Genomic DNA, 25,178 nt, shown 5'->3' on the forward strand with positions numbered 1-25,178 from the left:
ATCTGGACTTAACCAGCCAGTGATTGGCCTCACAAGCATCGATCTGTTCTACTGAGATGCTGTGACATGTATCAACCACGTCGGCGAGACTCTGACCCGTTAGTCGCTGATAACGACTGTTGAACACTTAGTACTTACAAGTATCTGATAGGGTGGGCCCGTGTAGTGATTATGCTGGACACGGGGGTTTCGAGTGATCCAACTAACGAAAACCACGGTTCACGCTGAATGAATACTAGTATGCTAAAAAACAAAAGAAACGCAAGATTCGAATAATGAAATCTTATAAGAGTAAGCGTTCAGGTTTATGTCTTTCATTTCCAACTTTTACCCCAAGAGTGAGTTGCGTTTCTTTTGCTGTTCAGCATAGATACCTTACTTCACTGTTCTGGTAACCGGAAAGTTTGTAGGAAACTGTAATTGCATTCCACTTACAAAATCTGCACGACCCGGTTAACAAAGGTATAACGCATGTTAACTTTGGTTGAACAATGTTGGCACATGTTAACTGATTTAACTTACACGCTGGTTGACTGAGTGACCTTAGTTTTACGCCACCTTTAGCAACAGTTCAGCAATATCACAGTAAGGGACAATGGCTTCATACAGTTTACTCAAGTGGAAATCCCTCGCCGTGATATTGGAAAAAGTGACGTAAAACCATGATTCACTCATGTGGTTAGTCGAACCCGGGTTACCGAACCCTGGTGAATCGAGCCAAACTAGGCTACACCTGCGCCTTATATACGTCAGTTGTCCAATGTTGTACTTACCTACCTATTGTACTTATACCTACGTATTAAAGGTAAAGCTAGTATTCTGTTTTCAGAAGCTACACATATCAAAGAAATATAGTAAACTGTCATAGAGGGAAAACGAAGCGGTAGTAAAGTCTGATATTCCCTACAGCAACGAGAACACAAAAAGAGACAGTCCCTTTGATTTACTGCAACATGTATTTACAAATTTATGTCATAGAATAAACGCAGGTAGATGTTTAGATAAAATGAATTTGTTTGTGTTTTGAATGTCAAAATGAGAGGTACTGAATTCTCCTCGGTTATGACGAACTTTTGGAACGTTCCCTACGGATTCTTTCACTCTTCATTGCTTCTAACCTCAGGTAGGTCAATTTTTTGTGTGGAAATTTCTCTTTCTCGTACTTAAATGCAAAATTGCCCCCGCAAACCAGTGCCTGTGTGAAGGTGGCTGATCAGAACGTATGAGATCGTCTATGAACGGGAGATCAGAACGTGTCACCATGAATTGAACAGTCGTGACAATATCGCATCCAAGCGCAACAAATCGTATCAGAAGATATCGTTTATCCAATCCTGAAATTTCAGAAAAGGTCGTAACGGATGGCAGGACATCATGTACCCAGCATTATCCAATGCACTGCCTGCATGACCTGATCAACGCCAACAAATACAACTCAATCCTCACATGAAAATCATGAAAGTGTATACGTGCAAATATCGGAAGAATAAAACACACGATCCCTAAACCTTTATCGACAGTCATTTCCCGAATGTTCATTATTCTACACATACGAAGAAATAAGACGTTGTCTTACCGAACCTCTTATTGCCTGTAACCCGAGAAGATACGGGATACAATTTGTCTTCAGTTACCCATGCTGGTCGGAAGTAGCGAATAACGGGATCGTGTGGTCAGGCTTGAAGACTTAGCTGACACATGTCAGCGATTCCCAGATTGATGCTTATGTTGTTGATCACTGGATTGTCTGGTCCAGAACAGATTATTTACAGAAAGCCGCTATAGAGCTGGAATATTGCAGAGTGCGGCGTAAAACAACCAACCAGCCGGTGGTCAGTTCTTGCTTTGATGGAATTCTGGGACACAGGCAGTTTCACGGAAAGAAGGAAATTCAGTCGTTTACACCGTCACCGTTATATTAAACCTCCCATATAGCTGACCAGACATGAACCGGATTAATCATATTTTGAAAGCTGAGCTACATATTGAAACTCAGAGATTATTAATCATACCAAAATACATCAGCTTTTGGTGACAAAAGACAAAATAATAATTTAGTTTGAAACAGCTGTGACCAAAACTACTGATAGGATGGACATGTCACCTGTTGTAAAATCCTCCTATTGAAGGAGTGTGTTTTTTGTCAGCACCTATGCATCACACTCGTCCCGAGCCATGTCGTTCACCAATGCCCACGATAATGTCGTGAGCACGTGTGTTGTAATCGATCCAAAATTCTGTAGGGTCTCATTGGAGGTATGGATGTCTGATAGCTATAAAATGTCTGATTATGAATGGTCGTCATGCCACTTAACATGCTTATTGTTTTAATGCACGTTGCTGTTAAACAGTAAAATAATTTATTCTCCTACCAGAACACATATTCATGTATTTAGCGCTGGATATTCAGAGAATGGATTGGGTTCACAAACTTTTCATATAATTCAATACTGTAGAATACCATGTGCATCGTAAGAGGCTGGTAACGTGAGTAAATTTAGTTCTATGCCGCAGTCAGCACTATTACTGCTGTATGATGGCGGTCTTTAAATAATTGAGTCTGGAGTATATAATCTAGTGATCAACAGCATGAGCGCCGGTCTACGCAACTGGGATACGATAACATGTGTCAATCATGTCAGCGAGCCTGACTGCCAGATCCCGTTAGTCGCCTCTTGAGACAAGCAAGGGTTGTTGATGATAATTCTTAACCGGATCTTCACGGGTAGGGTGGTAACGGGTGGTCTGACTCATCGTGTATGTATCGAGGCAGTCGCGGTGGGTGATGTCGTTGACATGATCGCATGAACATGATCTATTGCTGCAATGCATTTCGCACACCATGAAGACCCTGTCTGATGCATTTCTTAGACTCACACAAACTAGGTCATTGTACCCTGAATGTTGATGGAATACTTGCATTCCATGAATTTTTCACTGTTCTACAAGCGGGTTGACCCATTGATCCAGTCTCTGAAAAGACGACCTCGCGCTCTTCAGTAAACATACAGGTTTCGCGTGTTGACAATCGGCAACAGGTAACTGGCAATAAACAGGAGACGACTATGAAGCGCAGAGGAGTCACGGGGAAGAACGCGAGGTAAGTGCACACAGAATATTTTCATTAACACTGTCTGTGAGCGAGGAATAATGGCGTTTTGCCACGACGCCAGTTTGCGAACGCGCGTTGGTAGTTCTGATCCGGCACAGTATAGTTGCAGTCGCGCGCGTTACATAGTCGTTTGTTGTATTATACACCATGCCGTATTCTGCAGACACGGTAGTTTGTATCGTTTTTCTGAGGGGAGGGGTGGCTGGGTGGGATGGAGGTTAGGTGGTGATACGAATGGTTGAAGATTTTGCTGATAAGACACCTTTTTGAGCCTTTTGATTGTGATATTGTGGTATAGCAATACGGTCATCCACTATCAGGACCCCCGTCTTCTGATGCATGTTTTGTGTGGTTAAGGGAAAACATTTGTGATATCGTTTTATTTTTATTGTCTTTCTTTATCAAACACAACATGACTCTGTCTATCAAAATCATTCCTGGAAACGTGTCAATATTTCTCGCATTCGCACTCAGTTGTGAGAGATGTTCACTAAGGCTTATTGTTCCTGAAACGGTACTGTAATAGACAAGGGAATCTGTTCAAAACTGTCTCTGTCCACCCATCAGGAAACGGGCTCCCGGTGGGATAAATCATATGATTATTAATCATCACAGGCAGCTTGGTTAATGCAAAGTAATAACGCATGATGCTATACAAGTGGCCTTATTATTTGTTATATGGTGAACATCTCAAGAACCTGATCCAACAACTTCTAGCAACCGAATGTCCAGAGACATTAATGATCACTCCCTGCCTAGAACAACCATGTTTGTACCGTTATGTTAAGGATGTGGAATGAGTGAGTTTAGTTTTTACAGCACCATTCCAGCTATCCGGCGGCGGCGGTCTGTAAATAACCGAGTCTGGACCAGACAATCCAGTGATCAACAGCATGAGCATCGATCTGCGAAATTGGGAACCGACGACCGGTTAACCGGTGTCAACCAAGTCAGTGAGTCTGACCCCCCGATCCCGTTAGTCGCCTCTTTGGACAAGCAAGATAAGGATATTTTAATAATGCATTATAAGTACATTAAGGCAAAGACAGAATGTCGAGAAGAACGTTCTGAATGCAAAAACACAGTTGAGGGTTAAAATACCTGATGAGCAATAAACTCAATGGGGTGGTGGGGTAGCCCAGTGATTAAAGTGCTCGCACATGGGTACAGTGTGTGAACCTTATTTCTGGTGTTCTCCGCCGTCATATTTTTGGAATGCTAAAAGCGGTATAAAACTAAAAACACTCCAACATTCACTAAACTCACAGCTGTATTTCGTATTCAGGACTTTGAAAGATCACCAACGTTTAAAGCTTAAATTATCATAAATTACATTTGATAAAATTGATAATAATATCCGTATGGCAATTCGTGCATTAAATGTATTTTGTATTGCTTGCATGTTATGAGACTGAAAAGCTGTACTGTTTTACTGTTTACTAACATTGGTAAACTCCGGTAAACTTTGGACTTTCAGCAGCTGAAAGGTGCTCACGGTAAATTGAGAAGCTAAGGGCAGGAAAAAAGATGACGATTATGTTCAATAACTGAAACATCTATGCATGATTTCATTTACGCAGGTATATTCTGAGGCACACCCGAAAAGGACTTCATACATTGTACACATATGGGAAATCGAACCCGAGACTTTGGTGTGACAGAGCGAGCGCTTTAGCTATTAAGCTGCTCCTCTGCCCCAAATCTTAGTACTAATCACCGCTACATAAAAACTAAGACGGACATCCCATCTGAGGTGACGTCAAAACATATCTAAAATATATCTTATTAATATTGTATTTCATTTTATTGTATCTATTCATTTATTTGTTTAGAAGGTTAAGAATATAAGAACGATTTTATGCCATTTGTTATTTTTCTTCGTTTGCACCCCTGAAGATCCAAGTTAAAATGGGTTTCAATAACCCTTGCATTAGAAAGAGGTGGCAAATGATGGTCAGATTCGCTGGCTTGGTTGACACATGTCATCATAACCCAAGAGCGTAAATCGATGCTCGTGCTGTAGTCCACTGGGTTGTCAGCTTCAGGCTCCTTTATTTACAGTCAGCAGTCATTTAACTGTAATATTGCTGAGCGTGGCCTCAAACAACACACCGTCTATACTGGCAGTTACGACACATCCTCCATCAAACAGCCAGCATCGAACAACAAGCTCTACTCCCGCAGGCAGAGTATAGTCTTGTTGTTGCTCCTTCTTGCTGTCCTGGCCTGGATGGGTCCGTGGAACGAGAGGGTGTCGGAACATACACCCCCTTCCTTGTCATGGTGGCAGACAACCATCGTCTATCAGATCTATCCACGGTCCTTCCAAGACTCCGATGGAGATGGTGTGGGTGACTTAAAAGGTGGGTGGTCCTTGCAGATTCAGTCAATCCTCACTGGAACAGATTCACTGGTACCACACATGGATATTCGGTTTGTTTCATAGTTACGTTAGGGTTGGAAAACACGATTTTTCTGTGAATACATTTAAATAATTTGCAATCGTTTTATATTTGAGAAGACTGCACAAATTATTTCCACTTCAGTATATCTATTTTGCTTTTGATGATGATCACTTAATTTAGAAAAAGAGATAAAATTCCATTAAATTTTGAAATTCCCGACCTTGATGGCTTTCATATTCTGTGTGATGTTGTATATATGTTTTGCTTCATTATGGGGTTGACGTTTTGATATTATTGTTTATGAAGGGGAGGGGATTTTAATTATGTTATAGATAAAACACAATATTCTTGATGTTTGATTGGGATTTTAGAAGTTGGTTAGTAATAAGAAAGTAAGACACTATATGGATAAAAAAGCTTCTTTGTTATGTGTGATGCAACATTTCCGTATAGATTCTTATAAAGTTGTCAGTGACTCTTGCTCGACAACGGTATTGAAGAATCTATACCGAAACGTCGCATCATTTATAGTAAAGGAGAATGCTTGCTTGACTCTTGTTTGACGACGGTATGAGAATCTATACCAAAACGTCGCATCATTTATAGTAAAGGAGAATGCTTGCTTGACTCTTGCTTGACGACGGTATAAGAATCTATACCAAAACGTCGCATCATTTAGAGTAAAGGAGAATGCTTGCTTGACTCTTGCTTGACGACGGTATAAGAATCTATACCAAAACGTCGCATCATTTACAGTAAAGGAGAATGCTTGCTTGACTCTTGCTTGACGACGGTATAAGAATCTATACAAAAACGTCGCATCATTTACAGTAAAGGAGAATGCTTGCTTGACTCTTGCTTGACGACGGTATGAGAATCTATACCAAAACGTCGCATCATTTACAGTAAAGGAGAATGCTTGCTTGACTCTTGCTTGACGACGGTATGAAAATCTATACCAAAACGTCGCATCATTTATAGTAAAGGAGAATGCTTGCTTGACTCTTGCTTGACGACGGTATGAGAATCTATACCAAAACGTCGCATCATTTACAGTAAAGGAGAATGCTTGCTTGACTCTTGCTTGACGACGGTATGAGAATCTATACCAAAACGTCGCATCATTTACAGTAAAGGAGAATGCTTGCTTGACTCTTGCTTGACGACGGTATGAAAATCTATACCAAAACGTCGCATCATTTATAGTAAAGGAGAATGCTTGCTTGACTCTTGCTTGACGACGGTATGAGAATCTATACCAAAACGTCGCATCATTTATAGTAAAGGAGAATGCTTGCTTGACTCTTGCTTGACGACGGTATGAGAATCTATACCAAAACGTCGCATCATTTATAGTAAAGGAGAATGCTTGCTTGACTCTTGCTTGACGACGGTATGAGAATCTATACCAAAACGTCGCATCATTTATAGTAAAGGAGAATGCTTGCTTGACTCTTGCTTGACGACGGTATGAGAATCTATACCAAAACGTCGCATCATTTATAGTAAAGGAGAATGCTTGCTTGACTCTTGCTTGACGACGGTATGAGAATCTATACCAAAACGTCGCATCATTTACAGTAAAGGAGAATGCTTGCTTGACTCTTGCTTGACGACGGTATGAGAATCTATACCGAAACACTCTGTGGCTACCTTTATCACTTCAGTGAGATTTTTACTGCGAGTGAGTGTGTAATATTTTGCGCCGCTTTTAACAATACTCCATGAATGTCATGGTGGGAGAAACCAGAAACGGGTTTTACACATTTGTACCCATATGGGGAATCGTGCCTGGGCCTTTGGCGTGACGAGCGGAGCTGTAACCACAGAGCTACCTCAAAGCCTGTTACAGGTAAAGTCACCTGTCTTCTTATAGACAACACACGTAAGATGTAATTCCTTTTTCTACAGGCATCACACAGCGTTTGGACTACATCCGGTCTCTCAACGTAAGGGCAATATGGCTGAGTCCGATCTTCCGGTCTCCAATGCGTGACTTCGGCTATGATATTTCAAACTACACTGACATCGACCCAACGTTCGGGAACCTGGAGGACTTCGACAATCTCATTTTAGCAGCACATGACAGAGGTAACCATTTGTCAACTTCCACAAGGGATGCTTCACGTATAGTTAGTTATTCCTTATAGCGAGGTATCTTTGAGATTTAATTCGCCGTGCTCATAAATTCACCGCAAACCTGTGATCGTGTGTGGATTACGAATCCAGGCTCTCCCTGATAATGTTTCAGCGTTTTCTTCACTTTAGGCTTTCTTCCTTCATCAAAAGACAGTGGTAGAGCCTCGTGGTTAAAGCGTTAGCTCGTCATGCCGAAGACCCGTGTTTGATTCCCAGCATGGGTACACATTGTGTGGGGCCCATTTCTGATGTCCGCCGTCGTGATATTGCTGGAATATTGCTAAAAGCGGCGTAAAAGTCATTCACACGTTCATCAAACTGGTCAACCCGCCAACCACTATGTATTTTTGCTGTTTATCTTATTTCCTTGAAAACGGTGGACATTTTTATAAAAAAGATAGTGTCCGAGACAAAAATAGCTGAAGAATTACGTTTCTCGCTGTTCAACAAAAAGTAATTGCTTTGCACGAAAAACAGGTTTTTCGCATGTTATTAAAAAAACGCATTTAGATTCTTAGTTTAAGAATACGGTTTTGGAACTGAAGTCTAACGACAATTAAAGTCTCGTACAAAATCTATACCTCCAAATCATGCTCTTTGATTCGATGAGTAAGTCAGCACTTACAGGTATGCAACAAAACCTGACTGAGGCGCTAGAGTCCACGATCATATTTCTATGTAATCCTACTGGGTAACCTTTGTGAGCAAACAGGATTAAATTTTGACCCAAATCGATGGCGTCCCCTCAGTTGTCAGACACTCCATTGTACAAATCAAATGGTAGAGTGAAGACAAAAGAAAAATATGTTATTCATTTCGTTATAATGGACTAGTCCAACTGATAGGCCTGTTGGGTAGGACAACAATATATGGGTGAACAACACCATTGCTATGAGAGCGACGTTTCGGTGTAGGTTCTGATACTATTACTAAGCAAATTGTGTTTGTTTGTTTGTGGACCATGACGGTTCAGCAACACAGGCTCTAATACATGTTAGAAACTGCCATCAGTATTCTCTAAATTCGTAGTGTAAAGAAACGTATTAAGGAAAGTGCTTATATTTATTCTTTTTTCAAATGAACACCCTCAGTCTCGGGGATCTATATCCTTGGAATAAGGTGACAGAAAGATGCTACTGTCCGTTGAACCTGGAGAAATGTCCCTCTCCCTCTCAGAAACCACGGTGTCCAGCCTTCTCTGTGTCTCTGATTCGTGTCCGGTTTCTTCTTCAAGTCCTCTATCCACTGCTGGTCCTGCTCTGCTTCTGGTTGTTTTCTTCTTAGCAGGCATCTTGTTGAGTGATCGCTGTCGAGCTGAGGAATGTGGGGACTGGCGATGGGCTCACTTTTATGTACATGCACGGTCATCACTGATTTGTGCGCAAATAAATGCGCGAAGAAGGCGTATCCAGTGCGTATCACGTTCATGACATGCGCAAACTATTCGTGTCGTGCGCAAACTATGTGGGAACTCGTAGTGTCATGACCACGTGAACAAGTCGGGACAATGTATAACTTAGAAGGAATAAACTTCGCGCAATCTGATAGGACCATGTCGCAAAGAATTCGTGATCAAAGCGGGCCAGTGCCTGACACTGCGTGTCAAAGCGTGCAGGGCTGAAACCGACAGGATTTGATACGTACCGCTCACAGTGTTTGCGAGTAGGTTGTTAAGGACTACTTCATGCAATTGGTACGAAGATTGTGCGTGCCAGAAATTTTTCAACAATTTTCTTTGGGCACTGGTACGCAGCCCCGCACATTTCCTGCAGTTTACACCCAGTTTACTTATTGATCCCACAACTGCGGACCAGTGCGGGGACAAAATTCGTGCAGGTGTCATGGTGACTTTAGCCATTCTGATCGTGAGAAGCGACTGGATGAATCGGGGCGTCATACGGTGGTGTGACGACACGGTGATGCTCATAACACTGATCACTTAGATTCGACTTTTATTCCATTTGACTGAGGTGATACGCTGCAACAATGACTACGGCGTCAAACAACAAACAATAAAAGCACGTTTCACGTAATTATCCTCATGGAGAAGTCAAGGAGTAGTATGTACCATGTAACCAAAACTTTAGTTGACAAGAAATGGATCGGGTGGCTGGTGCACGACCTGGACAACACATTGCAACATGCGGTGGAGGGCTGTTCATGCTGTCAACCACGTCGAATTGAGACTATTATATGCAGGTCTTTGGGATAGTTGTCAACTCACGAGGGATTTCCTATACTCCCAAAAGACGCTGTGTCGGACAGCGAGGTCCAGCTGCATAGATGAAAATTATTTTGGGTCGTTGTAGCAATCTCAGAGGACGCCTACATTACTTTTTATAAATACTTCAGAAGACGCATACAATGCCCTTTATAACGACCTTCGGACGCCTACATTACCCGTTATAAACACTCCTACACTGCCCGTTATGACTACCTCGGGGACACATACATTACCCGTTATAACTGCCCCAGGGAGCGCCTCCATTACCCGTTACAGCTACCTAAGGGGGCGTTTACATTTATACCCAACTCAGGGGCGTCTACATTATGCCTTATAACTACCCCGGAGCGCCTACAATACCCGTTATAACTGCCTAAGGGACGCATACGTTACCTGTTTTCGTTTAAAGTTGAGAGGCTTCCTGCATCCCCCGTGCAGTCTTGTTGCTATAACACCTCAAGCTTCCGTCTGAATTGTGAAGGATAAGTAGGTGTACGGGTGAAATATTACACTCCTCTCACCTAATACAAATGCAGATGCCCTACTTCTTCACAACATATGCATGTGACAATGCTTGCATACCAGATCTATATTTCACAACGGCCGCACGTATGTTTGCTCTGCTTTATAATTCAAACATGGCAGAGTAGATTACGAGATGGCGAGTCTGGTATATAATACTCTGTGACACCACACAAAGAGGTATTTGTGTAGAACCGTGTATGTACTGTAGTTGACCTAGTTTTCCAGCTGCCTTGAGGCTGAGGACAAACTTTCTTGTCATCATGCTGAAACGAAATCCTGAAGCTCGCCTTTATGGAAGATGATCTCATGTGGAACGATGGGGGTAGCCTAGTGATTAAAACGCTGGCTTGTCTTGCTGGAGGGTCAGGTTCGATTCATTACATGAGTACGATGAGAGAAGCCCATTTCCGGTGTCCCCCGCCGTGACATTGTTGGAATGTTGCTAAAAGCGGCGTAAAACTAAACTCATTGACTCACTCACTCATGCTGCCACAGGTTTACGTCTAAAACATCCCGACGGCTTCATGCACAACCCTGTAATCGACGTGAAACTTTCTTGCAATCATGAAAACGCTGTATGTTCCCCAGGGAGTTGACGAAGTTGCGCAGCATAGAGAAAATGACAAAGTCTTCTTATATGTGAGCGAAGCGAGCAAAAGTTGGCAACGTACTTCCCTCGCTTCGGATCGAAAAATTTTCATGTCAAAATAAACTATCATCACCATCAAAGGTACACTCCCATTTCCTCACTTGGTTGTGCTCTCAGATTTCCTACTCCATGTTTAATAATTACTCACGTGAAATATGTTTTATTCAACATTTTAAGCGCCGCTCGTGGTATTCAGATCGTTCTTCGCCTCCATTACCCCTGCCAGCTTCCGGCTGAACGAAGTGACGGAACAAGAATAATCAGAAATTATTTTATAAAGTATCATATTGCCTAATTTTATCATGAACCTGTTGGAGTTTATTTGTCTTATCTGTCATTCTATTGTTAGAATTTTCGTAACACGTATTCTACATGAAAACACTTCTGGTGTGATGGGCGAATGAAGCAGAGGAGGTAACTGCAAGTATTCCATATGGAATAATACCCTCCTGTTCCTTCACTCTGTTGAACCGGATGCTGGAAGGGGGAATGGAGGCGAAGAACGGTCTGATATACCACGAGTTGCACTTAAACCGTTGAATAAAAAATGTTTTACGTGAGTAATTGTTCAACATGGGTTTGGAGATGTGAACACACAACCTAGTGAAGAGATGGGTGTATACCTTTGATGGTGGCGCTATTTTATTTTGACATGAAAAAAAAGTGTTTGAACCGAAGCGAGGAAAGTACCTTGCCAACCTTGGTCATTTTCTCTATGCTGCACATCCATTTGCGCTACAGTTTACCTGTGAGTGAACACATGAAAGATGTCTCGGGTTTTTAAATTATTATTTTTATATTATGTAACCGTTACATGTTGTAGGGATCAAAGTAATTTTGGATTTTGTGCCAAACCACTCCAGTGACTTACACCCATGGTTTCAACTGAGCCGACAGGGCGTGGCACCTTACAAGGACTACTACGTTTGGACACGCCCTGGGGAACCGCCCAACAACTGGGTAGGTGGTTATATAGGGAGCTACATAGGTTGGTGGTCGAAGGGGCGGTGGGGTAGACATGTAGAACAAAGTAAGCACGTAATCAAAAATTACAAAAAAAAAAAAAAAAAACACCCTTGGTTCGATTCACCAGATGGGTGCAATATGGGAAGCGGCCTTGTGTATAACAAGGTATAACAGAGTATGCTTACCTCACTAAAACTCTTGGTTCGATTCTCCACATAGGTGGAGTAGAGGAAGTGGTCTTGTGCTGCTCTCATTGTGATTTAGTTCAATGATTGCTAAAAGCGGAATAAAGTCACGCACATGTTCACTGACTGCTCGAAGATGTCACTGATACAAATCCTGAGGTGGTATCGGGCAGAAGTGTCATCCAGCAATCTGTGCTTGTTGTAAAAGACGAACCACGGTGACGTTTGGTCAGAATGAGTGTCCCGGCACTTACCACTCTAACCGGAGCATTGACTGGATGGCTAGTCAGTAGTTAAAAGCAAGCAACCAAAGAAACAACGAATCAAAGAAACAAAAGCTCACACTGACATTTAGTTCTTTAGCTTCACATGCCCTCTTTTGACAGGTATGCCTTCCGGTAGAGACAAAGGGATTTTGATTTTGAATTACACAGGGACCTAACAGGAAATAACAACTCTACCATCACACAATATTGTACAGATCTTTTTATCTTTGAACATTATTCAAAATATTAACATATTAACAAATATTTAATGAATTAATTTATGACAGTGTACACCTTCCGAACATTTTTAAGAGGTGCCACTTGAACGCTTGAGATTATTGCTTTCCGGCAACGTCTGCTGGCATAGAGATGCGAGAGAGAACGGCTCTCTGACTTAAATCATGCGCGCAATGTAGTTGCGTACATTAATGCTCATATTGTCAATGACTGGATTGTCTGGTTCAGACTTGATTCTGTATTGCTGACCTTGGCGTTAAGCACAAAATACTATCTACTTCATCCTCTGTGTCTTGATGAAGTAAATTCACACATACGTTTATTCCAGTTGAGCCTGTTCCGCGGTTCGGCGTGGACGCTGGACAGCGTCCGAGGAGAGCTATACTACCACGCCTTCATGGTGCAACAGCCGGACCTCAACTGGAGATGTGCTCATTTGGTAGAGGAGATGAATGTATGGAGGACCCTTAATTCCATAATTGTCACTCTATCGCGTATTGTATCATACCGAAACGACAGAAGAAATTTGGTTTGTGTCTCTGTATTGCAGTGTAAAGTGTTGCACTCCAGAGGCATGTGTTTATGGTTTCACAAAAGAGATGCACACCTGGACACATTTGGGTTTCCTCTTCAGAAATGTGACAATGTTTAAAGCGGCGTTAAACCAAATTCACTCACTCGTATCAAATGGGAGTTACAAGTGCAGGCACAGTGGCAGACTAACATCCTATCATCCAACTGACTTCACTTGTGACACGAGTAAGGCACTTAATCACAGGCATGGATGACTTTGTGGATTGGCGATTAGGCACCTCAGGTTCAAAATCCAGATGTGACAATAGTTCTAGAACTGATACTTCACTGACAGAGTGTGATTCCATATACGACAAATGTTTCATTTGACCACTTTCTGTATTGCATTGTATATTCATACATTTGTTTAAATACATATATTCAGAATGTGCTGAGGTTCTGGCTGAGTCGAGGTGTTGATGGATTTCGAGTGGATGCAATACAGAACCTGTTTGAGGTTGAGGATCTGTCCTTGAACGAACCACCTTCTGGAGATTCTAGCGTTGAGACGGTGAGTGGTTTATGCTTTGTCGTTTGAAACCCACGGTCTCCTCTTCACCGAACCTATTTCACTAGATATTGACGTAGAGATGTTAAGCGAGTAAATGTAAAAGATCATAGCTTAAAGGAAGTCTGTTCTGATTGTAGTGTTCCACTGGAGGCGTGTCAGTCAATGTCAAACAACATACATGAAACAGAGGATACTGAATGAGCCTCATTTTGGAAATAGCATAATGGCTTGACAGAAGACAGTTGAACGTGTCAGAGTTTATTCAATATGATGGTATTGAGTCAGAGGCGTCTGGTCTATTTCTAGCGTGTTAAATACAATACTGCCGCTTCACGCCACTCGAGTGAGTTAAATATCGAGGAGTACGCGAAAGTATACCCACCACTTGAATTTGTCATATAGATTTCCAATTCAACATGTTATATTATTAAACTAGTGATATTGTGAAAAAAATGAACTCAAGGAACACTTAATTATGGTTATGTTCTAAAATCCCAAATGAAATATGTTCTCGTAATTTAGAATTGCTGATAGGTATCTCCGACATCGTATGTCAAAAATCAGTATGTTCTATTTTTAGCCGAGATTTTCTTTTAGAATGAGTCATGTGGTTCCAAATGTAATTCGTCATTAACACATTTAACTTTTTTTTTAGCAAAATGGGCATATCATTTATCACACGACGATGACATATGCAGATATTGCTTGAACAACTCCAGCGTTTATAACACAGCGTTAAGTGTGATGCATGTTTTTAGGATAACTGGTACTCACTGCGACACGACCACACATTTGACTTGCCGGAAATAGGTGGCGCCGTGAGACGATGGCGGGACGTTTTGAATGAATACGAGGCTCGGGATGGAAAGGCAAGGTGATGTACTGGACGTGAGTGTGACCACAAATGTTGGTCAGTCAACGAATGTTTTCTAGCCACCAGTGGGGCGGGTTACTCTCACCTTTTTGCGAACACACTATTTGATAGAGATTCATAAATATGTGGTCTTTTATTGTATCTGAGTATGTATCTCACTGTCATTTGATTGTCTGGTCCAGACTAATTTATTTACTGAGGAGTGAGGCATTGAACAAACAAACAAACATTATAGTCGGAACTGTACAACAGACTATACTATGTTTAGTTGTAAAATAGTCCTGAAAATATTTCTGTCTCAAATTGCGATTGACATTGTATTCCTGATGTGTTGACAAGCGAAATCCAGAAATACAACTGACTATTAGTTATTGCTGGTAAGTGACTTAGTTCGGTTTACTGATAACGATAATGATAATGATAATGATAATGATAATGATAATGATAATGAAGCAATGCCTTAGAACTATTTAGGCGTGGTCACTTAATGTGACGGTGTGCGCTTACTCAAAGTAAAAATGAGATTCGAACCCAAACTGTCAAGTGAATCCCTTGCTAAAACAAAAATCAAACAAATACAACGTGAGCACACTGGTTCATCATTTTGAACCATGCTGTTATTCACGTGTGTTATTATAGCTTATATACACGTGGAATAAGTAACCCGTGAAGGTCACGTGGTAAAATAGGCCTTCAGCAACCTATGCTTGCCATAAAAGGCGACTGTGCTTGTCGTAAAAGGCGACTAACGGGATCGGGTGGTCAGGCTCGCTGACTTAGTTGACACATGTCATCGGTTCCCAACTGTGCAGATCGATACTCATGTTGTTGATCACTGGATTGTCTGGTCCAGACTCGATTATTTACAGACCGCCGTCATATAGCTGGAATATTGCTGAGTGCGGCGTAAAATTAAACTCACTCACTCACTCACTCACTCACACATGGAATAAGTTATGTAAATAAAGATTACACACCGCTAAGTGTGAGGCATGAACAAAAGAACAGCTGAAGGTGAGCGAATGAGTTAAGTTTTGCGCCACATTCAGCAATACTCTAGGTATGTGACGGCGGTCTTGAAATAATCGAGTCTGGACCAGACAACCCAGTGATCAACAACAGGAGCATATATATACGCCACTGGGAACCGATGACGTATGTCAACCACGTCAGCGAGCATGACCACTCGATCCTGTTCGGCGCCTCTTACGACAAGCATGGTTTGCTGAAGATGAATTCTAACCCGAATCTTCAGGTGTTACAGCCGATGGTTTAGTCACAGAGGCTAAATAAGTATAAAAGTATCATGTCTTTCAGGTACCTGGTTGTCGAGACTCTCTTCGACAATGACGTTTCAATAAGGAACCAATACTACGACTTTGGTGCAGACATGCCTTTCAACTTTGACCTTTTGCGGGTCAATAGGTCATGCGGAGGCCGATGCATTCAGCACTATGTTGACAGAGAGCTTGGTCATCTCTCACAAGGCCAGTGGCCGAACTTTGTGGTTAGTACCCCACTGGCATTGTTTAATTCACTTCACGCATACAGTCAGCTAAAAACTTGAAGTATATTTAACATGTACAAAGGTCACGTATTTCAATAGTCCCGTTATGTAGGAGTCGACGTTATTCGTTCTTATGCTGCTTAAAGCGATGTTTGAAGTGAGAGAGTATTGATTTAGACCGCTTTTAGCAATATCCTAGCCTTATCACCGGTGGAGGGGTGGACTTCTCACGTTGCATCTATATACGGAATCGAACCTGTATATACGGCGTGACACCACTACGGTACTCCACCACCCACGGCGTTTACAGACAAACTTGTAAACGTGTTAAGCCCGTTGACATATAACTTTTAAACAGGAACAATTTCATCAATATTAAAATCTGAAGACATCTAGCTGGCTATATATAAGTGCCATTGGATAAGCAGAATAAAACATAGCCCGAATCATACAATGATCTATTTTTTATGATAATATAAACGTGTTTTTGGTCTCTATTGTGTATGCCTTGAATGTTGATCTCAGTGTTTCTCGCAGTTGCTACAGCACTACAACGTTATCTGTCACAAGAGGACCCCCAATTAAGAATCTATTCTACTATGACTCGAGAAAATACTGGATTCTCATTGGTCATTCAGAAAAATCAGACAGCATCAATTCTGGATTGACGCCAATGTGATTTTAGGCCGTTTCACAGAGGAACATGAAGTTAGAAACGGATTCGGGATTCGGGACTGGAATCCCGAATCTGAATATTTTTTTCAGATTCAGGATTCGAATCTCGAATCTGAATATTTTTTTCAAATTCGGAGTTATGAACAACAGTGTCAGTATACATTATCTCACCCCTTCTAAGGTACTAGGGGCCGCCAGTAAACCTGGGCATCGTGAAAACATGAACACCCAAACTAACATTTTCCCATATTTCAGCCTCAACTTTGACTTTTCTTTATATTCGGGCTTCGGCATTTGAATCCCGAATCTGAATATTTTGTTCAAATTCGGAGTTATGAACAACAGTGTCAACATACATTATCTGACCCCTTCTAGAGTACTAGGGGCCTCTAGTAAACCTGGGTTTCGTAAACACATGAACACCCAAACTAACATTTTTCTGTATTTCAACCTCAACTTTGATTTTTTTCATATTCGTGTTTCGGCATTTGAATGCCGAATCTGAATATTTTTTTTTCAGAATCGGAGTTATGAACAACAATGTCAATGTACATTATCTCACCCCTTCTAAGGTACTACGGGCCGTTAGTAAACCTGGGTATCGTGAAAACATGAACACCCAAACCTACATTTGTCCATATTTCAGCCAGAATCGGGATTCGAATAATTTTGTACGCTATCCAAAGAGTTATTAGACACTACGAAAATGGATACTGTGGCACCATTCATAAGGAACAATGCATCAGTTGTCGATGTTTTGTGGGTATAATGAACACATAATATTTTTCATATGTCCTCTTTCATGTTTCTAAGACAGTGTAAGTGCATCTGTATTTACACTCTTCTCTTGCCAAATGTTCTACAAGTTTTTAAGAAATTATATGTTATTGTGTAACAAGTCAATGAATTGGTAAGAACAAGAAATAATTTACAGATTTTAGCTAGACGTTCACAATATTTACGCCCGTTAAACATGGCTGACCTTCCCCAAATCGGTTGTTTTCATTAATGTATTTGCGCATTTCAGTGACACGTCGTTGTTCGTAACTTGGCATTCCCATAATTAGAATAAAACGTTTCTTACACAATATCGCAAAACTCCGAATTTGAACAAAATTTTCAGATTCGGGATTCAAATGCCGAAACCCGAATATGAAGAAAAATCAATGTTGAGACTGAAAGATGGAAAAATGTAGCTTTGGGTGTTCATGTTTGTAAGATTTTAATCCCGAATATGAAAACAAAATATTCATAGATACATAGATAGATACATAGATACATAGATACATGGGTACACAGATAGTTGCATAGATAAATAGACAGATACATAGATACATATATAGATACACAGATACATAGATAGATACACAGATAAATAGATAGATACATATTAGATAAATAGACAGATACATAGATACATAGATAGATACAGAGATACGTAGATAGATACACAGATACATAGATATATAGAGACATACACAGATACACAGGTCATTTATGGTACATAGATACCCACATAGATACCTACATAGATACATTCATAGATACCCACATAGATACATTCATAGATACCTACATAGATAGATACAAAGACAGATACGTAGATACAGAGATGCATACATAGACAGATACGTAGATACAGAGATGCATACATAGACAGATACGTAGATACGGAGATGCATACATAGACAGATACGTAGATACAGAGATGCATACATAGACAGATACGTAGATACGGAGATGCATACATAGATACGAGATGCATACGTAGATACATGATACATACATAGATACGTAGATACATGATACATACATAGATACGTAGATACATGATACATACATAGATACATGATACATGATACATGCATAGATACGTAGATACATGATACATACATAGATACATGATACATACATAGATACGTAGATACATGCATAGATACGTAGATACATGGTACATACATAGATACGTAGATACATGATACATACATAGATACGTAGATACATGATACATGCATAGATACATAGATATGATACATGCATAGATACGTAGATACATGATACATACATAGATACGTAGATACATGATACATACATAGATACGTAGATACATGCATAGATACGTAGATACATGATACATACATAGATACGTAGATACATGATACATGCATAGATACGTAGATACATGCATAGATACGTAGATACATGGTACATACATAGATACGCAGATACATGATACATGCATAGATACGTAGTTACATGATACATACATAGATACGTAGATACATGATACATGCATAGATACGTAGATACATGATACATACATAGATACGTAGATACATGATACATGCATAGATACGTAGATACATGATACATACATAGATACGTAGATACATGATACATACATAGATACGTAGATACATGCATAGATACGTAGATACATGGTACATACATAGATACGCAGATACATGATACATACATAGAGACGTAGATACATGATACATGCATAGATACATAGATATGTGATACATGCATAGATACGTAGATACATGATACATGCATAGATACGTAGATACATGATACATACATAGATACGTAGATACATGATACATGCATAGATACATAGATATGTGATACATGCATAGATACGTAGATACATGATACATACATAGATACGTAGATACATGATACATACATAGATACGTAGATGCATGCATAGATACGTAGATACATGATACACACATAGATACATGATACATGCATAGATACGTAGATACATGATACATGCATAGATACGTAGATACATGATACATTTATAGATACGTAGATACATGATACATACATAGATACGTAGATACATACATACATAGATACGTAGATACATGATACATACATAGATACGTAGATATATGATACATACATAGATACGTAGATACATGATACATGCATAGATACGTAGATACATGATACATGCATAGATACGTAGATACATGGTGCATACGTGATACATGATACATACATACATACATACATACATACATACAGACAGACAGACAGACAGACAGACAGATAGACAGACAGAAATTCAAATTCAGGATTTAAATCCCGAATGTGAACCAAAAAATCAGATTCGGAATTCGAATCCCGAATCCGTTTCTAACTTCATGTTCCTGTTTCACAGCGCATTAACAAGTCTTTTTGTGAGAACTACTTTCATTTGACCACAATGATGGCGGGTCATAACAACAACAACTCCATGGATTTTGACGCTGACTTGGGAATTTGCCACATAGGTCTATGCAGTTCGACATTTTTGGATTGAACATGCGTCTGATTTCACGGCGCTTCACTACGCATGTATATACAAGATTGACGCACTACTTCAGCTTGACCACCAACATGACTAATATGAACACAACAGATGTTCGGTTCCAACTGAAATTTAGTCGCCATCAATTCAGTATAGCATGTCTCTGATTTTCAAACACAGTAGGTATAACTCCTAAATGTAACAAGGGTGCCGTGTTCAAAGAGATCTTAGCACTAAGGTGACCACAACTCCCATGCTTAACATAGAAATAAGGCAGCGTTAAGGTTGTTTTGTACAACAACAACTCGATTACTAAGTACTTATACTTGTTGTAATCTCTTCAACAAGGTTGGTAACCATGACAACTCCCGTATCGCCAGCAAGTTGGGGAAGGATTTCGTGAACGCTGTCAACATGCTGTTGCTGACGTTGCCGGGAACTCCCACAACATACTATGGAGAAGAACTGGGAATGTTGGATGTCCAAGTACCTTTCGACCAGGGTCAGGATCTCCAAGCTAAAGGCCAAGGCGAGGTTAGCCTTATAGATGTGCAAGGGACACTACATTTAAATGTTCTGGTGACCCAATCCAATCCTAACGCTGTTTCCTTGGTGACAGAATTGTGCCTTGTCGCTACTATAGTTAAGCCATATCAGTGCTTTAACAAGTGTTGCTGTTAGGATAAGATCTTTACAAAGCACACATATCTACGCACCTAGTACATGCTCAGTGTGTTACTGACCAAGTAATTGACTCAGGTACATGTATGTAAGCTTGATGTTGAAGGGTTTAATGATATTTCAGTACTACTACATGGCTTGATCAAAATATACAGGAGGTTTCTAAGGTCGACAGTGGACAGGTGAAACCCACCCAGTTACACCAAGGATCAACAATGGGAGGGCACAAAACCATGTTGGTCAATCATAGGCTTGTTTGTTGTGTAACGGCCCAGCAATGTTCCAGCTACGGTCTGTTAATAATCGAATCAGGACCAGATAATCATGTGATTTGCATCGTAGTTATCGATCTACGTAAATTGGGATACAATGACATGCATCAACTAAGACAGCGAGCCATATTCTAATACGGTCGATTTGATACCGGTGCTTTAGTGAGTGCGTGAATATGTTTTTAGTAATATTCCAGAAGCATCATGGATGGGGACACCAGAAATGGGCTTCACACATTGAACTCATGTGAGGAATCGAACCCGGGTCTTGGTGTGACGAGCGAACGCTTTAACCACTAGGCTACCCTACCGCCCTACCTACGCTTCAAACAATCGCCGATCATGAAGGTCGATGATTCGATGATTGTTCCGCTTCTTACTTTGTAGAACATCAAAGCTTATTTGGAACAAAAGATTCGACTGGTTTTACTGAACTATAAACTATGCATAAAACCCTAATGGAGTCAATAAACAACATTTTATGAGTTTCTGATATTCTGTTTGTTTTCTACAAAGGAATATTTCCGGAAGTACAGTCGCGACCCATCGCGGACACCAATGCAATGGAATGGCGGGAAACATAGCGGGTTCACATCCGGTCGCTTACCCTGGCTACCGATCAGCGAGATGTCATCATATGAGAATGTGGAGGTCAGTTCAACGTCTGTGTGACTCACTGGATAAAACGAATATCGCTTCCTGTATGACTCCATGGATATTTATTGATAACCTACGACTCTTGAGTCTAGATCTCGAACAGTAGGGTGCCTGGCTATACAATGCATTAGTACAGAGTACAGTGTATTAACTGGCCTATTCAGAAGGCCCCTTGTGATGCTATGGCCTAAAGTACTGGAAAAGTACTAGAATACTTAGGAATAAGGTCCAGTCAAGGTTTATTCATCTCTGAGTTAACATTTTACATTCATTTCTATGTAGTTGATTTTCAACACGCATAAACTTGTACCACATGTACCACATTTCAATGACAAATGAGGTAACGAATGGACAAGGCATTTTGAAAGCGATAGCGAGAAAAGTGAAGTTCGACGCGATCCCCTATTTTGACTTCTACCATACGTTCACGAATTATTTCAGGTGAACAAATGACTAGACTTTGCATATTTTTATTCGGGTGCCACCGGTGGAGCAGGATATGTTCACCTTTTCGCGGACACCTTGTATCATCACTATTTCAACGTGGTTCATAAGCACATGCTCTATCATCGTATCGCATGGTGACAGTCTCTTGGTTGTCTTGTCCAAACTAAGTTTGTTTACAAACAACATCCCACAGCAGCAATATTGCTGAAACCAATATATGCTCATGATATATTCACACTTGTAAAATGGACGTACAGTAGAGATTTCTTATGAATGTGAACATGGTTTATTCGCTTTTATTCAGAAGCCTATAGGTTCATGCGGCTCGCAGAAGGCTTGGTTTTGATCCCCACTTGGGTTCTTTGTGCCCTATGTTATTTCTGGGAATATTGCTGAAATCAGAGAAAATTCCATACCAATTCCAGGTTCTAAGTTACTGCTGACAAACGAAACAGGAGTGCATATTAAAATAAATAGGACTCACTATCTCAGTCACTGTGTATTAGTAGACTATCACGTCTACCCAGACGGGAACTCCGTGCCCGTTAAACCAGGATATTAACCAGGAATCTAATCTAGAAATAGTGATACGGATCATGGCAGTTTACAGAACCCTATGCCATCAGGTCATTAGTTGTATATGTAGCAGACATTTTTAACTGAATAATATATATCTGAAGACAAGCTGATCGAGTAACTGTGACTGAATGAGTGAATTTAGTTTAGCTTTTAGCAATATTCCAGCAATATCACTGCGAGGGAAACCAGAAATAGGCTTCACGCATTGTCCCCATGATGGGGATCGAACCTGGGTCGACAACGCCTTAACCATTAGGCTACCCCACCGCCATGCAGTCTCTCAGACCTTTGATAATATATTAAATAGAAATAGATTAAGTCAAGTCTAAAATAAGGAAAGGTTATTGTTCTAGGGTCCATTTGCAATAGTACCCATGTGGGGAATCAGCCCGGGTCTTCAGCGTGGTGAGCAAGACACTTTAACCACTAACTCGTAATTCAAAGCGTCAAATTACATTAACCTACACGTTACGTAGAGAATATATTGCAGTAGCACATCCACACGTTTATCTCGAATTGTAACTGTAACTGATCGAAACTACGGACAATAAATGTTACATTTATATTAGGAATTACATTTTCTTAGTAAAGTGGAGGTTATAGTATTTTGGGGTTGAAACCAATTTGGGCTTTGAAGACACTTTAAAAAATCTAACCTACCGGGCCACCGCGGTTCTCACAAAAGTGGACATCTGGTAATTGGTAGTCTGGACCACAAACTTTGTGTAGCCCTCTGATAAGTATAAACGTACAAGGCTCCAATAGCTAGACCACACAGTATACACATCATCATGCAACCAAGACATCAATGCAATCTCAGACACTGAAGATTAATATTTTATATTATTTGAAATTCCTATATTTTTGTATTTCAGCGTCAGACGTCATCAGAATTGTCTCCTCTTAATCTGTACCGGAAACTGGCTGCTTTCAGAGATCGACCGTGTTTCCAGTATGGCGGATTTGAGTACGGAGTCGTGCATGAAAAAATATTTTCATACATTCGATACGAAGTGGGAGGACAGACATATCTGGTCACGATCAATTTTGGACATGAAATATCGAGAGATGATTACACTGAAGCGTTGAACGGAGAGAGCCATGGAGAGATATCTATCACCACAGGAAACGTACAATCTGGAAAATATAGAACCGGTGATAAAGTAAATCTACACCAGTTAGAGCTTAACCCCGGCGAAGGTTTGATCATTAAAATACGATAATGTATATCCAACACTTGTGTTAAACTGCCATCGCTAAATGGTTGAGATAGTTTCGGGTTTTTACGTATACGTTACTATCTCCGGAAATTGCGGAAAATGATCTCAGACTTAGTCTGCATTTAACAAAACCCCAGGTTCCGCCTCCTCAGGAAAGATGCGTCAGCTGAAGTTTGGTTGAGCGTGGATTGTCTGGTCCAGACACGATTATTTACAGACCACCTAAACCTAAATCACACTACTTTGTAGTAAAGTGTTGTTTTAGATCATTCTGACATTTTCAGCTTTAGATTTTGTAACAAGGCTGTGACATGGATGTGATGGATGAGCGAGTACATTGGTGGTTGGTTGGTTGGATGAGTGAGTACATTGATGGCTAGTTAGTTGGATGGGTGAGTACATTGATGGCTGGTTGGTTGGATGAGTGAGTACATTGGTGGCTAGTTGGTTGGATGGGTGAGTACATTAGTGGCTGGTTGCTTGGATGAGTGAGTACATTGGTGGCTAGTTGGTTGGATGGGTGAGTACATTGGTGGCTGGTTGGTTGGATGAGTGAGTACATTGGTGGCTAGTTGGTTGGATGGGTGAGTACATTGGTGGCTAGTTGGTTGGATGAGTGAGTACATTGGTGGCTGGTTGGATGAGTGAGTACATTGATGGCTGGTTAGTTGGATGGGTGAGTACATTAGTGGCTGGTTGGTTGGATGAGTGAGTACATTGATGGCTGGTTAGTTGGATGGGTGAATACATTAGTGGCTGGTTGGTTGGATGTGTGAGTACATTGGTAGCTAGTTGGTTGGATGAGTGAGTACATTGGTGGCTAGTTGGTTGGATGAGTGAGTACATTGGTGGTTGGTTGGATGAGTGAGTACATTGATGGCTAGTTAGTTGGATGGGTGAGTACATTAGTGGCTGGTTGGTTGGATGAGTGAGTACATTGGTGGCTGGTTGGTTGGATGAGGGAGTACATAGGTGGCTGGTTGGTTGGATGAGTGAGTACATTGGTGGCTGGCTGGTGGGTGAGTGAGTACATTGGTGGCTGGTTGGATGAGTGAGTACATTGGTGGCTAGTTGGTTGGATGAGTGAGTACATTGGTGGTTGGTTGGATGAGTGAGTACATTGATGGCTGGTTAGTTGGATGAGTGAGTACATTAGTGGTTGGTTGC

The 25,178-nt window shown here is 40.8% G+C and overlaps 1 protein-coding gene across 1 annotated transcript; it reads left to right on the plus strand.

Annotated features, from left to right (window-relative positions):
- The first annotated feature begins 2,928 nt into the window (after window positions 1-2,928).
- LOC137272909 (maltase A3-like) lies at window positions 2,929-24,018 on the plus strand. Its single transcript, XM_067805331.1, has 11 exons — window positions 2,929-3,100; window positions 5,240-5,475; window positions 7,429-7,608; window positions 11,878-12,014; window positions 13,037-13,162; window positions 13,667-13,792; window positions 14,551-14,666; window positions 15,984-16,173; window positions 20,504-20,689; window positions 21,625-21,759; window positions 23,667-24,018. The coding sequence occupies exons 1-11, from the start codon at window positions 3,066-3,068 to the stop codon at window positions 24,012-24,014; spliced, it is 1,815 nt and encodes a 604-aa protein (XP_067661432.1). The 5' UTR covers window positions 2,929-3,065; the 3' UTR covers window positions 24,015-24,018.
- Window positions 24,019-25,178: the final 1,160 nt, after the last annotated feature.

Source organism: Haliotis asinina, chromosome 2 (genome assembly GCF_037392515.1).
Source record: "Haliotis asinina isolate JCU_RB_2024 chromosome 2, JCU_Hal_asi_v2, whole genome shotgun sequence".
Lineage (NCBI taxonomy): Eukaryota > Metazoa > Mollusca > Gastropoda > Lepetellida > Haliotidae > Haliotis > Haliotis asinina.

Excerpts from the sequence above, each read along its gene's own strand:
- LOC137272909 (XM_067805331.1), top strand. The coding sequence starts at position 3,066 with ATGAAGCGCAGAGGAGTCACGGGGAAGAACGCGAG. Across the intron at positions 3,101-5,239 it reads GTCACGGGGAAGAACGCGAG|TTACGACACATCCTCCATCA; the intron begins GTAAGTGCACAC and ends CTATACTGGCAG. Across the intron at positions 20,690-21,624 it reads AAGCTAAAGGCCAAGGCGAG|GAATATTTCCGGAAGTACAG; the intron begins GTTAGCCTTATA and ends TTTTCTACAAAG.